This window comes from Homalodisca vitripennis, chromosome 4, assembly GCF_021130785.1.
Source record: "Homalodisca vitripennis isolate AUS2020 chromosome 4, UT_GWSS_2.1, whole genome shotgun sequence".
NCBI classification, from domain to species: domain Eukaryota; kingdom Metazoa; phylum Arthropoda; class Insecta; order Hemiptera; family Cicadellidae; genus Homalodisca; species Homalodisca vitripennis.
In genome coordinates this window covers 42855030-42870002 of record NC_060210.1, presented here as the reverse complement: position 1 = coordinate 42870002, position 14973 = coordinate 42855030, and the positions used below count along the sequence as shown (strand labels likewise).

At 31.9% G+C, this 14973-nt stretch overlaps 1 protein-coding gene across 1 annotated transcript in view; it reads right to left on the bottom strand.

Annotated features, from left to right (window-relative positions):
* Nucleotides 1–9169: 9169 nt before the first annotated feature.
* Nucleotides 9170–14973, bottom strand: part of LOC124360996 — a 39676-nt gene continuing 33872 nt past the window's right edge. The window contains exons 7-11 of the mRNA XM_046815034.1: nt 14770–14944; nt 13363–13633; nt 12463–12595; nt 11409–11503; nt 9170–9351 (exon numbers count right to left, since the gene is read on the bottom strand). Coding sequence (XP_046670990.1) covers nt 9188–9351; nt 11409–11503; nt 12463–12595; nt 13363–13633; nt 14770–14944 — 838 coding nt within the window. The 3' untranslated portion in view covers nt 9170–9187. The remainder of the gene's footprint in view (nt 9352–11408; nt 11504–12462; nt 12596–13362; nt 13634–14769; nt 14945–14973) is intronic.

Genomic DNA, 14973 nt, shown 5'->3' with positions numbered 1-14973 from the left:
CGTCCGTTTTATAATCTGTCTACTTGTCAGATCAGTGTCAGTTACCGCACATCGCTCGTAAATTATTGGTTTATTTTTATTGTTAAAGAATGCTTAGCGCTGGCGCTATAGATCAGATTGTGTTGGATTAGATTGGCTTTTTCATGTCATGTCCCCTTCATGTTTATTTTTAACTGTATTATTTTAAGTATGTTCAAACTAGTTCTAAAGGTTACAATGAAGACAAATTAATGTTTTTATAAACTTTTAAACTACTTTTACTTGGTTAGAGAACATCCAGTGAGAATTTAAAAACCGTTATGTATTAAAATGTGTGTTATATAATGTAATTTAATTATTGTTATTTTTAAATGTTTTAATTCCTGATATTATATAATACCTCATAATTTGTTATACTAGTAAGCAAATAGAAAGAAAGAGATCTGAAGCTTATTGAAAAATAGAGCTCAGTTGTTCATAAATTTAATATTCTTTACACCCCACATTTTTGAAATTATTATATTTTATAATGTAGAGATTTTTCATAAATATTAGTTTGGGTTTTGTAAAGTATAGTTATTTATTTTAAGCCAAAATTGTTACATAATTTATTTAAAATTGTTCAATATTTGTCAACAAATAACTGTTAATTAATTGTGTAATGTTTTTTTATTAATTTACAGTATTATATTTAACAACTTTATTATTACTCAATAACGTCTTCAAGTACATACTTGAGTTGAATAGTCATTCATTGCCCAATTTCTTATATTAAAAAACATAAGGATGTTTGTTCATTTTATTTCACTTTCAACTTAAATTCTCACTAGTTGTGGTTACTGTAATAGTTATTGTTCCTTTGTTCTTTTCCATATATTTGAAGGTAGCAATAGAAGAGTTTGAATCGACGAACACAATCAGGCAATTCGTTTTGGCAATATACGTATTGTATACTCTTAGGCTAGCGTTTAGTTCATAGACAGTATTATTTATATTTCTTTTTTAAATCTATATTATTTAGTGTAGTTGAGAAAGGGTCTTATTTCTGCCCCGACTGTGCCAACTAAATACAGGATCCATATAAACTGTTTGTGTGTACTTTCGTATAGCAAATAATGATGTTATATCTTATTATTATTCATTACTAAACATTTAGATTTTCAAAGGTTTATCATTTTTCAAGAAAACATTATATTAGTGTTATTTTGTCTTGATCACAATTTATATAATAAAAATATTGAATGTGGTATGAGTATAACTTTATACATTGGCCGATCAGGCAATATCTACACTTCTGTACTTTTATGTGAATATCAGTTAAAAGTTTGTATGTACAATATGTGAAAAATATTCAGATTTGTCCTTTGAATAAAGATTGGATATTTGTTTGTATAAGTAAAATTATATTTAACCTTTTTTTGTAAAATCTTATTTACAATTTATCAGTGTGGGATTATTTAAAAAAAAATTAAACTTAATTAAAACAAGTTAAATCTGTTTAGTAAAAAATATGATATTGTATAACACTTTAATATATCTGAGTTCTATCTTTTATTTGACTTCTTGCTTGTACCATGAATGTTGTTAAATATAAAAATAGTTTATTAATAGAAATTACTATCTGCATCTCTATAATTTCAATTAATATTAAAAACAAAATATGTTTTTCACTGAAGAAATGCTTTATAAAATATGGTGCTAATCATTGCTGTAGACCTTGTTAATTCATGTTTCTTTATTAATATTCCCTTTTCAGAATAGTTATCAAAATCCCAAAGCACAATTGATTAGTTGGTACAAAGGTACCTGGCACATAAAAACTATATACGTATTAATTTGAGCTCAAAGTCCCATACACTTTTTAGTTATTAAAATTTAAGCACATAGGCTTTGTAATAACGAATTTATTTTACTGATAAATTTTTATTTTGTAGTGTTAAGTTTTTCATGATATGCGAACAAATAATAATTATTAATTACCTGTAATATAAGTACATGAACGAATCATTAACGAATTAGTTATTTAGTTATAATATTGTGTTGACATGAAGATTGAATTTATTGTACATTAATGCTTTCAATTTATGTCAAAATATGGGTTGGGCTTTGTTGTTATACATTGTAAAATTGTATTTTCACTGATAATATTGGTTTTCCCAACATGTTAGCTGCAAGCAATTCTTTAAGGTGGGGTCATGAATTGATGATGTATGTGATATTAGTTCTCTTGTTAGAGGCGAGATAACTACTATATTTCAATTCAATGAATTCATTGTGAGTAAGTCAATTATGAGATGTTCAGATTGGTAATTTACTCATTATTTTGTACTACGTTGGTACCAAAATACTTGCAAAATAATATCATAATATAATATTTAAGAGCTGGAATAACTACCATTCTATTAGTTTTTACAAAAACTTCAGCAAATTTGCAACATAATTGAAAAATGTTCCACTAGAATATGCTTTACTGGGTCAGGCTGGTAGCAGTGCAGGATCAGTCTGAACAGACGTCATTCAGCTAACATGTCTAAAGAGTTTGTACATTTTTGAAAGATTTATGTATGAAGAATTACATCATTGATATTTTCCATCATTAATGATGGCAAATGTCCAAAACGATCCTGTAATCCATTTAAATCATTCATTACCATTAATGAAATGTCATCAAACGTTTAGATTGTAAGCAAAGATTATTGCTGATATGATTGTTTACTTTATTGATGTTTTCAAATTATATATTTACAGTCTGACATATTTTTCTATTAAGATTTACTAGTATTCAGGTCAATTAATTTAACATAAAAACATATACAAATAACGAACATATAAAAACTTTTGAATGAGTTAATTGTTTATTTCTTAAGTACAAAACTTATTAGTTAATTCTATGATGTTAGTTTTGTTTTATTTCAGTTATTCTGTCTGATTAACTGGGGCTAATTTAACATAAACATGTTTTTTTACTTAATACTAAAACTCTTGTGTATATATATATATATATATATATATAAAGTAACCCAAATAACAATTTTAACATTTATATCTTTGTTTTCATATCTTCAATTAAAATAGTTGTTAGCCCAGTTTTATGTAATCCATGGAGCTAAAGTGATTTATCCACATATCACCCATTGATATTAATTATTAGGCTAATACAAATGTGAGAGGATCTTGCAAGAACCAGGTAACATAACATAGTGGGCCACAACTGGCAGACTATTCATATAAGATCTTTTCAATATAGAAAACATCACCATATTCTGATGTAAATACAAATACAACATTGCACTATATAGTCTTGAAAATTTGTTTACACTTCAATAGTAATATGCATGATATAAGATTTTATTCAAGAGTATGTAGTACAAGGCATGAAAATGTAGATGATTACAATAAATTAAAATTTCATAAAGAGCCATCATATAGAAGAGTGATTATCTAGAGAAGAGACAAGTTTTCGTGCTATTAAAAAATTTGATGATTATTTTATTTATCAGGTCAAGTGGGAAATTATTTTATTTTCCATGATAAAGTATATACTTGTATATAACATGTATTTAAAATATATTGTCTTTCTTTAAAGTGAAGAATAATAATTGTACTGTATGTAATTTCCAGCTATGTACTACAGCACTCATCTGATCATTATAGCCCCAGTTGATCAAGTATTTAATTGTAACCGTAAATTAAATTAGTTTGTTTTATGTATTTTTTTAAGTTATGACAATTATGGAAGGGGTATAGTTTTCAAATGTAATCCACAGAGCTGTTTCTGTTCATTGAAAAGTTAAGGTCCGTGTTTTTTACTTGTAAAATTATTGTTATATTACACATAGCACAAACCTAGTCCTTTAGATCTTTTTATCAAACAAATAGGGATCTTTAATTGTGTTATTGTATGTTTAGTACAAGAATAAAGGTTTTGTTCCCGTGGCTTTCATGATTCCAGAAGTTGCTCAAGTAGGTTGATCTCGCCACTCCTCAGGTCGTCTTCTGATGGTTTTCACTTTTGTTCTAGCAGAGTCGAAGGGTCAGTCATTGTGTTCACGGTCGTTATTTATTTTGCTATGCAAGCAGTTTATTGTTTATACGTTGTATATATAAATATTCTATGTATATAGTATTATATTTTTGTTTATATGTGCTTTATCATGTACTTTGTGTTATAATGCGTTGTATCGTAGAATTAAAGATTCTTATGGAAATTAAATAGTTTGATTAATCCGCCTACCCTTAACTTAAACACTTATATAATTGTTGTGAAAACTATCTAGAAGTTAGTAATATATATTTCAAGTTTTATTATTTTATTTAAGAGTTTACATATATTGTTCTAACATTTTAGTTGTGGCAGACGTCTTTTGGCGGTGCTGGCTCTTTAAAGGACTCAAAGTCAATCAGTATAGAGCCATAGTATAGGTGGTAACTCATTGAGGAAGTGTTATTTTAGCCTCCACAGCACTACGTGATATCTATTACAAATAGTAAAAATGTACACAGCACTTTGTGAAATATTAAAGATCAAATTAAGAGATTGATTGTTAAAAGTTTTACCGTTTTATTAAAAAGAAGACATTGAGCTAACTTACACGACAACCTTAGTCATTAAGACATAGCTCATCGGATGAAGTAACCGATAGCGTCACTATACAGCTGGTAGCCATTTTCCTTAGCTTCCCGCCAGTGCTGCATTCTGACATTACTCCATGAAACTACTTGAACTAGAAAGAGAATAACATTTCACAAAACTTTGTTTTTTGTGGTAAAGTGTTTTTCCAGCTGAATAATTGAGATTGAAAGGTTTGACAATATGGAAACAATTTGTTGGGCCACTTTACCTGACAGGTCATATATATGAACATATAAACTGGGTTATGTTATTTGGTAATATAAAAAGTAAAAGTTTTATTTTTTCACTTAATTTATTATACTTTTTATGTTACTTAATTTTATAAAATAACAAATATTACTTATGAATGTCTCTAAAACATTTCTGACACAAAAATGGTTTTTCGGGACATTCATTACAAACTGTGGCTACCTGTGTCATATTTCTTGCCACATTTTGTCCTTTTTCTTCAGACACTTAGCCCATTTTGCACACTTTCCTTGCTCTGCATTTTCTAGCTCCTTTACCAACAAAAGGAAATTATGCCAGATAGTGGTGACTAGTTGCTGTTACTCTCAGAATAAGCAGTTCTTTTTGCACACCCATCAATGAACAAGCCAATTCCTCTTTGAACTGAATAATTGAGACCACGTGTTTCTTTTTCTGGGCATTAGGATTTGTCTTGGAGTTCAGGAAACTACTGTAGGCCAACCAAGAATCAAGAAATTTATTGCAACATAACATCCACAGTTATACAACTATACATGTTGTGTGAACAGGTTGCTTGTCTATAATACATACTATATGGTAAAAACAGTTTGTACAACATTTCATACATTAACAATGTATTTGTCAAATTCACTAAAACTACACAAGCTGCAGATTGTCCTGCAAGAATTCAGAAATATTATAATAGGCCTTATTAATTAGTAAACTTTTCACTGATTTTTTAAAACTGAACACTGTTAGCTGCTTTACATGTAGAGGTAATTTGTTGTAAAATTTAATTCCCATATAATTTGGAGAGCTTTCAAATAATGTTAATTTGTGAAGAGGAAATTGCAGATTGTCTTTAAAACGGGTGCCATACTGATGTTCATGATGAATTATATTTTCTGAATTTAGGCGATTATGAATAAATATTAAACAGCTATAGATTGAATGGTCAATATTTTCATATCTCTAAAAATATCTTTACATGAAGCTCTCTGATTCAAAAATAGCATGGTTCTAATATATCTCTTTTGAGCTTTAAAAACAGAGAAAATACCTGAACTACATCCCCACACTTGGATCCCATATTGTGCCAATGAACAAAAGCAAGCATAATAAACTATGAGCCTAGTCTTAATATCAACCAGCTCTCTCAATGTGTACATTTGGTAGCAAGCTGAGCTCAGTTTTTTATTTAGCAGTTCTATGTGTGGTCTCCAAGAAAGATTTTTATCAATAACTAGCCCCAAAAACTTAGTGGTATTTACTGTAACAATCACTGAGTTCTTAAAATCTATATTAAAATTGGACATAGCCTTATTTTGTACAGTCTGAAATTTTACAATTTGTGTCTTATCACTGTTTAATGCGAGCCCATTACAAGTAAACCATTTTTCTAAGTCTATTAGGGGGAATTAATTATTTCTAATTTTAAATCTTACTCCCTGTTACATTTTACCAGAGATGTTGTGTCATCAGGATACAAAATCAGGTCATTTCTAATATTATGTGGCATGTCATTTATAAATATAATGAACAACAAAGGGCCCAGAATGGACCCCTGTGGTACACCAGTACATATATTCACCCATGATGATATACTTTTTATGCCATTATTGTTGATTAGCGTTCTTTGCTTTCTACCATGAAGAAAAGATTGAAACCATGCTAAAGAGTTGCCCAAAATCCCATAAAATTTTAGTTTACTAACAAGTAAGGAATGATTTACACAGTCAAAGGCCTTGGAGAGGTCACAGAATACACCAGCAGTACTCTGTGACCCATCCAAAGCCCCCAGGATCTGCTCAACCATATTAGAGGCAGCCTCAACTGTACTATGGCCAGAGCAAAAACCATATTGACTTTTACACAGAAAACTATTACTCTCTAGGTAGTTACATAACTGTTTGTGTGCTATTTTTTCAAAGACTTTGGAGATACTGGATGGGATGGAGACTGGTCTGTAATTGTTTGGATCTTGTTTTTCACCTTTTTTAAAAACTGGCTTTATATCTGCATATTTCAGTTGGATGGGAAATTCACCAGACATGAATGATTGGTTAATAATCAAAGCCAGAGGATGTGAGATGTACATTGCAGTAGCTTTGAGCACTCCCACTGAGATCTCATCCCATGCTACAGACTTCGTGTCTCTCAGACTCATTATGACACTATGAACCTCTTGAGCACTAACACACTTAAATACAAATGAGGCTTGTTTATTACAAGAAACGTTACTTAGTAGCTGAATAGCTGAATTGATCAGTGGTTTGGCACCAATATTCTTAGTTATATTTACAAACATTGTATTGAAATAATGTGCAACATGCTTAGCATCTGTATACATTTCATCTTGTACCTTGAGATTCATGCAGTCAGATTTTTTAATTGTATGCATACCTAATTCAGTTTTTATCACATTCCACACAGCTTTGCTTTTATTTTCAGAATCTTTGATATATTTACAATTATACATTCTTTTAGCAGCAGCATAAACTTTAAAAAAAAAATGTTTATAATCTTTTACATATTTATTAAAATTTACATCATTGCTATATTTTGCCATTTTGTGAAGAGCCCTTTTTTTCTTACTTGACACAATTATCCCATTCGTAACCCATTTCTTATTTTTAAATGCACTTTGGGAGCCACATTTAAATTTGACAGATGTATAAGGAAAAGAAACTTCAAAACATGTTTTAAAACTATCGAGAAACCTATTAAACCAAACTGTAATTTCTGAAGTCCCAAGCAGAAGTTCCTCTCGTACTTTATAGAACCATCGCATTGTCTTTCGCACTGCAGTGCTGTAGGATGTTTATATGAAATATCAATCCCAACGTTTGCCTTATTGTAGTCAACAACTAAGGGTTTCAAGATCTGTGGTCCACCAGCTTTTTTAGGTTCAAGCAAGACATATTCAGGCTTATGGAATGTGGAGAGCAGGTGCACTTCTCTCTTATATTTCCACTTAGTAACAACTATGCCTTCATTGTTTTCTGATCACACCATTTCATCCTTAAACATATTTTGTTTAAAGAGGTTTTTTGGTAAACCTTTGAGGATTTTTCAAGTACCAGTGAGATGGTTTTGACTTGACAACATCAGATTGGCAAGTTCAACTGATGAAATAGTATGTGCACATGAAATTATACAGTGCGAGTTAAAAGTATGAATACACTGTTTAGTTATTGATGGATAAAGATGTAGGGATTGAACTTGGGACACCTTTTTAGGAAATAGAAGTGAACTTTATAGTCATTGTTAAACTTTGCCATTTCCCAAAAATGGGATTATGGTGGCCACTCCTTATGTCCTTATAAATACTCGTGGAAATGCAAGCCATAGTGTGGAGATGCTCCATCCTGCTAGAACCAAACTTCATTACAGTTGTTGGTTGCTACTTGAATAGCTGGATAATCCTGATTTTGTAATATTTCATTTCCTTGGCATTAAGGTTTCCATCAATAAAAAAAGAGACCAACAAAGTGATCCCTCACAATGCCAAGCCAAAGGTTTAATTTTTTAGAGTGTTGTGTATATTGCTCTCTCATCTAATGAGGGTTAACATCAGCCCAATAACGAGCATTGTGTCTGTTGACATTACTATTTAACATGAAATTTGCTTCATCTGAGAAAGCAATGTTCCGCATCATCATTTCACAAAATTCTACTCAACGATCAAAATCGTTCTCATCTAGCTCATGAATTTAATGAAAATTGTACGCTTTATAACCACTGTCATGTAAAACTTTACAAACTGATGTTTGAGATGTACCTAATATTTGAGAAACATTTCTTGTTGAGGCATCAGACTGTAAAATGTTAAGTATTATGCTTTGTTTGTATCCGATTATGGTCGTCCAGGTTTGGGGCACGCAGTTAACGTTTTGTTGAAAACAAGTTAATTTCCATAGAATTAATATCTTTCATGGGTAAACATAATCTTATAACTGCATTTATACTTGTGTAAGTATGGTAGTTAAAATATCAAATAAAATACTAAATTTGAATCCTACCTCATTTACATATGTACAATATATAAAGTTTCATCTGTCACTAAGTGTCACTGGATTCCGCCCTGCGAACTGCTCTGGCACAGTGTTCAAGCAGATGATAAGACTTTGGGTGAAATCTATAATTACATCAGGGCAAAAGAAATTGGTTTTCTTTTTTGAGATTTTACTCACATACAGCACACAAGCGGCAGTTGGAGTTGGGGAGTTAGTGAGTTCATGAGTAGGGCCAAGGACATCACCAGATGGAAGAACAACTTCTCTGTCTGACTCTCCACAATGGGCTGAAGCAGATGAACAGTTTTTTTCTTGTGCCATATGACTTGGGTATTTAAGTTTATTGGATGTCAATAGTTATACAATGTGATCAGTATTTGGGATATACAAATTTGACAACAGGAGGAAGCTGTGCCTTTGCTCTTTTTGTTTGTTTCCAATGATAGAACAGACGGAAAGTAAAGAAATATAGAATCTCCACAGCACTGAGTAGAGAACCTCCCAAGAACAGTCCAGCTATCCCTCCTAGAGCAACTGAAACAATATAAACAGTATTATTGCTTACAGGTATTATAACTAGAGGATATTCCTAAACTGTGCCTTTGCTCTCTTCACTTCCAGTGGTAGAATAGATGGAAAGTAAAGAAATATAGAGTTTCCACAGCACTGAGAAGCATACCTCCCAAGAACAATCCAGCTATCCCTCCTAGAGCAACTGAAACAATATAAACAGTATTATTGCAACGGGCATTATAACTAGAGGACATTCCTAAACTGTGTCTTTGCTCTCTTCACTTCCAGTGGTAGAATAGATGGAAAGTAAAGAAATATAGAGTTTCCACAGCACTGAGAAGCATATCTCCCAAGAAACAATCCAGCTATCCCTCCTAGAGCAACTGAAACAATATAAACAGTATTATTGCAACGGGCATTATAACTAGAGGACATTCCTAAACTGTGTCTTTGCTCTCTTCACTTCCAGTGGTAGAATAGATGGAAAGTAAAGAAATATAGAGTTTCCACAGCACTGAGAAGCATATCTCCCAAGAACAATCCAGCTATCCCTCCTAGAGCAACTGAAACAATATAAACAGTATTATTGCAACGGGCATTATAACTAGAGGACATTCCTAAACTGTGTCTTTGCTCTCTTCACTTCCAGTGGTAGAATAGATGGAAAGTAAAGAAATATAGAATCTCTCCACAGCACTGAGAAGAGTACCTCTCAAAAACAGTCCAGCTATCCCTCCTAGGGCAACTGAAACAATATAAAAGGTGCTATTGCTAACGGTTTTAATAATTAGAGAACAATTCTAAACTGTGCCTTTGCCCTCTCCGTTTACTTCCAGTGATTGAATAGATGGAAAGTAAAGAAATATAGAATCTCTCCACAGCACTGAGAAGAGTACCTCTCAAAAACAGTCCAGCTATCCCTCCTAGGGCAACTGAAACAATATAAAAGGTACTATTGCTAACGGTTTTAATAATTAGAGAACAATTCTAAACTGTGCCTTTGCCCTCTCCGTTTACTTCCAGTGGTTGAATAGATGGAAAGTAAAGAAATTATAGAATCTCCACAGCAATGAGAAGAAAATCTCCCAAGAACAGTCGAGCTATCCCTCCTAGGGCAACTTTAACAAAATAAACAGAAGTATTAATGAAGATTAAAATAACTAGAGGACAGTCCTAAACTCATTGATCATACTCGCTTCTGTCCTGTGTATCTAATTTGTATTGTAAGTAAATAAAACTCTAAGAAACATTGTACTAGCTTGCATAGCAAATTCTGTTTCAAAACCCAAAACATTTTAGTAGTTCATAAGGAAGGATTTTAAACATTATTTATATTCACTGAAATAAAGTTTTTTACAAAATTTCAAGATTATTTTAAACTCTTTTACTGTCTCATCATTTATGTAAAGTGATACCATTTAAATAAATTCATTGAATTTAAAAAAAAAACAAAATTATATTAAAATTTTAATTATTAATTGTTTCAAAGACAAAGTTTTATTTATGAAAGACTTATAATAAAATGATAACTGTGTAGAAGAGAAAATAAATTTCGTAGAGGAAAGAGACAAAAGTTACTCAGGAAATTTGTAAATCTGTTATAGTGATCTTTGGAATTTAAACTATGAAAATTCATTGATATTAAAAACTAACACTAGCCATAAACAACACATCAGTACAGGTAGAAAAACTATTTCTCAGGAGTGCTTATAAGTAACATGAATGTATGAACAAATTCCTTTAGATTAGTAGTTTACAAAATTTCATCCTGGAACATATCAAGCTTACATTAAAATATAGTGTTAACATACAAGGTCAGGAATATACATGTATATGATCAAATGGGAATTCCATGAAACCAATTCTGAAGTGCTGTAGTTAAATATAAAACTTGATGCTAGTAAATTTGTTGCGTTAAAGATCCCAAAAATTATTCTTTCAACTACCACTTCTTTCTAATGAATACTTCATTAATATGGAGTATATATAAGACTACAATTTATTTTGTTTTGATTTTGTTGTAGTTGCTGAAATTGTAATACTTAATTTGTTGTTCAGAAATAAATTGATCAACTTACCCAAAAACTCCATAGGACCATACATCACGTCCGTTTTGTACAACATGTTATACTTTCCTTTATAGTGCAGGTCAAACCCAATGTGTGAAAGATTCCTGGTAACAAGGATGAAGCAGACTTTAAATATTTGTAAAATATTTCACCTAATAAATCTGAGTTAAAATAAAATTGATAAGCTATGTTGAAATGTGGGTATTCATTTTCTAACCATGCAGTAAAGTACTCAGCTGGGTTCACTTCTGGCTGGTTTATACCTTCCAGTTGAACTCACACTAGACACAGCAAAAACCGATGTGTTACCTAAATCTGGACAACCTTATGAATATCCAGGAGTGGCACATAACTAACCGCACATAACTAACCGCAAATGTTGAGATTCTGGGGTGCAAGGGCAAGGGTAGTTTCTGGGTAGTCTACTGAGGGATATCTACCTCTAGTTCAAGTTCATGAGGTTTTCTAAGAGTCAAAGGTTCTTGCGAGCCTAGACTCAAGGGCATGCCACCCCCTGCCTGCTATGACTGGAGAGGCTGGTTCAGAGCTGGCTTTCCCTTCTGAGGAGGCATGACTGAAACTAATGCCCTAAATACTTCCTCATGGATCTCGGCAGAAGGCAACCTTACCCATGTAGAATATCCTGTCATTCCGGAAGCAGCACAAAGGTCCTTTTAGGACTAGGTGTGATGTCTAAGCTTCTTGTTCTAAGAGAAACAAAAAACTTGTGCAGCAAAATACTAGATTCAATTCAAAACTACTTGAATCATTAAGTATACATGAATAGTGTCAAGATTTTAATTTAGGTATATACTAGTTGAGAAACAAGAATACATATACAAAAACAATATATGTATACCTGTATCATATAAAATAGAGCAAGTTTAAAATAAAATTATTACAATAAGTTGCAATTAAAACAGCTTTGGGAACAATACAATTAGTTATGGATTACCTTATTTTCAGAATACATAATATATCCAGGATACAGCACACCGTGCCTGGGTGACATGAACATATTATCTAGATCTAGTAAAATTAAGATTTTACTGCTATGACTTACTGTGTCTGTGAAATGGAGGTATCAAACATGTATTGCTGACTGTTACAATCAGCTGGACAGTCACACTGCATGCCTTCTGTTTGAGATTGGAAAAATTCATGTCCACTTTTGGGTTCAAGGGAGTTGAAAAATACTGAAATTACATATAATGGCAAGTACTATAAATTATTCTTTAAATTTGCCTATATTTAAATATGGGAATATTAAAAAACTATTAACTTATGTTAAGCATCCACTACACACATTGTTGACAGTATAATAAATTAATAATGGGTTATTTATTGTTTAATACTATTTTAAAGTACTTACAGTTATAATTCTTCAAGCAATTCAAGCCTTTTACATCACAGGGTGGGTATTTGATGTCATCTGAAACGATAAATCAAGAAAAATAAATCTTTAAACAAATAAATTAAAGTGCAGGAAAAGTACTAAAAAATAATATAGGTACTTGTCAAATAACAAATGTATGTGTCTGTCATGTAACACATTCCTCATAACTTTTATAAGCAAGATATGTTTGAGTTAAAAATATATATGTAAACAGGTGTTATTAGTAAAGCCCCTCTCTAGTTCCCAGTGCTTAGTACAGTAAACTCCTACAGGACTTTTATACCATGAAATGTTTCTTAGAAAGCAAATGTACTTATAAAAATTAAAAAAAGGAAACTAAAAAATAAAGAATTATTCTTCCTCCCCTATCATAGTTTTTTTACACCATTTAGAATTTATTTTTAAACATATTAGCTTAATTTATTTATTTTAAACATTAAGGTGCAAGGAATTTGTTTGAGGATAGTTTTAAATTGTGTGGTATATGTTTTCAGTGCAACAAATTATATTATATACATTATATATATAGTATGTGAAAGAGCAACTGAAAAAATGTGTTAAACTTGCCATTGTAAATAAATAAGAAGTCTGGACTGCAGTTGCAGTAAGCTTTGGCATAGTCTCTACTGCACTCTGCCAGACAGTTGTGTTCGTTGTAAGCCCCTGTCCAGCCAACTCGCTCCTCCATGAAGAGACAATTGCGGTCCTCAAAGTCCAAGAAGCGTACTCGTCTCTCTGCCTGTAGTGTAATACCGTAGACACGAATGTCAACAAATGTAGCTGGGTCTATTCTTTGATTCTCACTGTTAGGGAAACTGCGGGGCTCTTCCAGGTAAAACTATCAAAATTCAATATAAGTAATGAAAGCTCAATTTTCCAACTTATATTAAATAGGCACTTGCTTTCATGAAACAATCCACTAGTTTATTGTGATTCTGCTATGGTGACACGTATCAAAGAATTAATCAATCAGACCAGCAGGTGCCTTGGAAACAAAACAGAGTTGTCAAAGAATTAGAATTGTATAATACATAAATACACACAGAAGAGACCTTAAATTACTGAAAACAACATGAATATGCAGGATGGTATTTGTATGTTGTGGCAATGGCACCTTCATCTATATTAATCACATAGGAAAAAGAATATATTAAAAGAATGTTAGACCTGGTATGATAATATGACAGAACTATCATGCCTAAGCTATAGCTGATGTATAAATGTTTGTTGAGCAGAGTTTGGTCATCAAATGTTTTGTAGCAAACAAGTGGTAAATTTATTACCAAACAATTTTTGAGAATATAAACTTCACCATATCACCATCTTGGATACAACAATTTATTTTGGGTGAAAGTAATTTGGAAAACAACTGTCTATATCTATAATAATACCACTAAAGGGGAACTGGAGAACCCCCAGGAAAGGGAATTGGAATAAATGTAGATATTGTTGACTGGTGTACCTATATGAAAAATCCGAGATCGGGGTCAGTTTCTATCTTAACGTGGAAAAACTGAATATGATCTTTACCTGGAATTCAAATGGAAGCAGGGTGCCTGAATTGAGGCAGTGACATTCAAACTCTCCTCAATTTTAAATCCGGCAGCCAAAATGTAAAATGCTCCTTACCACTTCAGTTTGTGAATAGTTATATTCTATATATCACGAGTAAAACCCTTTCAAGCCCATCTAGTTCACTTTTCATTTCACTCGTGAAAGCAATCTGTTATAATGACCAAAAATGACGACTTGTAATGTATCAAGCATCAAACAAGAGACAATGAAAGTCAGAGTGAGGACAGCTAATCTACTGTTGCATACAATAGTGTGGAAAAGCTTTTAGAAACATGAATCTTAGTATTTTCTCCATGTGTAAGTTTTCTTACAATTCCTTCGTCTGCAACTGAAGAAGTATTGCATACACACATACACACATTATTACTTTATATAATATAATTTAAATAAGAAACTGACCATTACTCCAGGAGTTATATTTGTTCCAGTGGGCAGCTGTTCTGAAGACATAACCTCAACTGTCATCCTAAGACCTGTCCAGGGACCACTGGTAGAGGCCCTTCGAGGTCTTACTTCTCCAGTCCAATCCCTCCAGTACTGCGGCTCCATCCCTCGACCATAGCCCCAAGAAACTCTGGTGAGACAAATAATATAGTGAAGGAG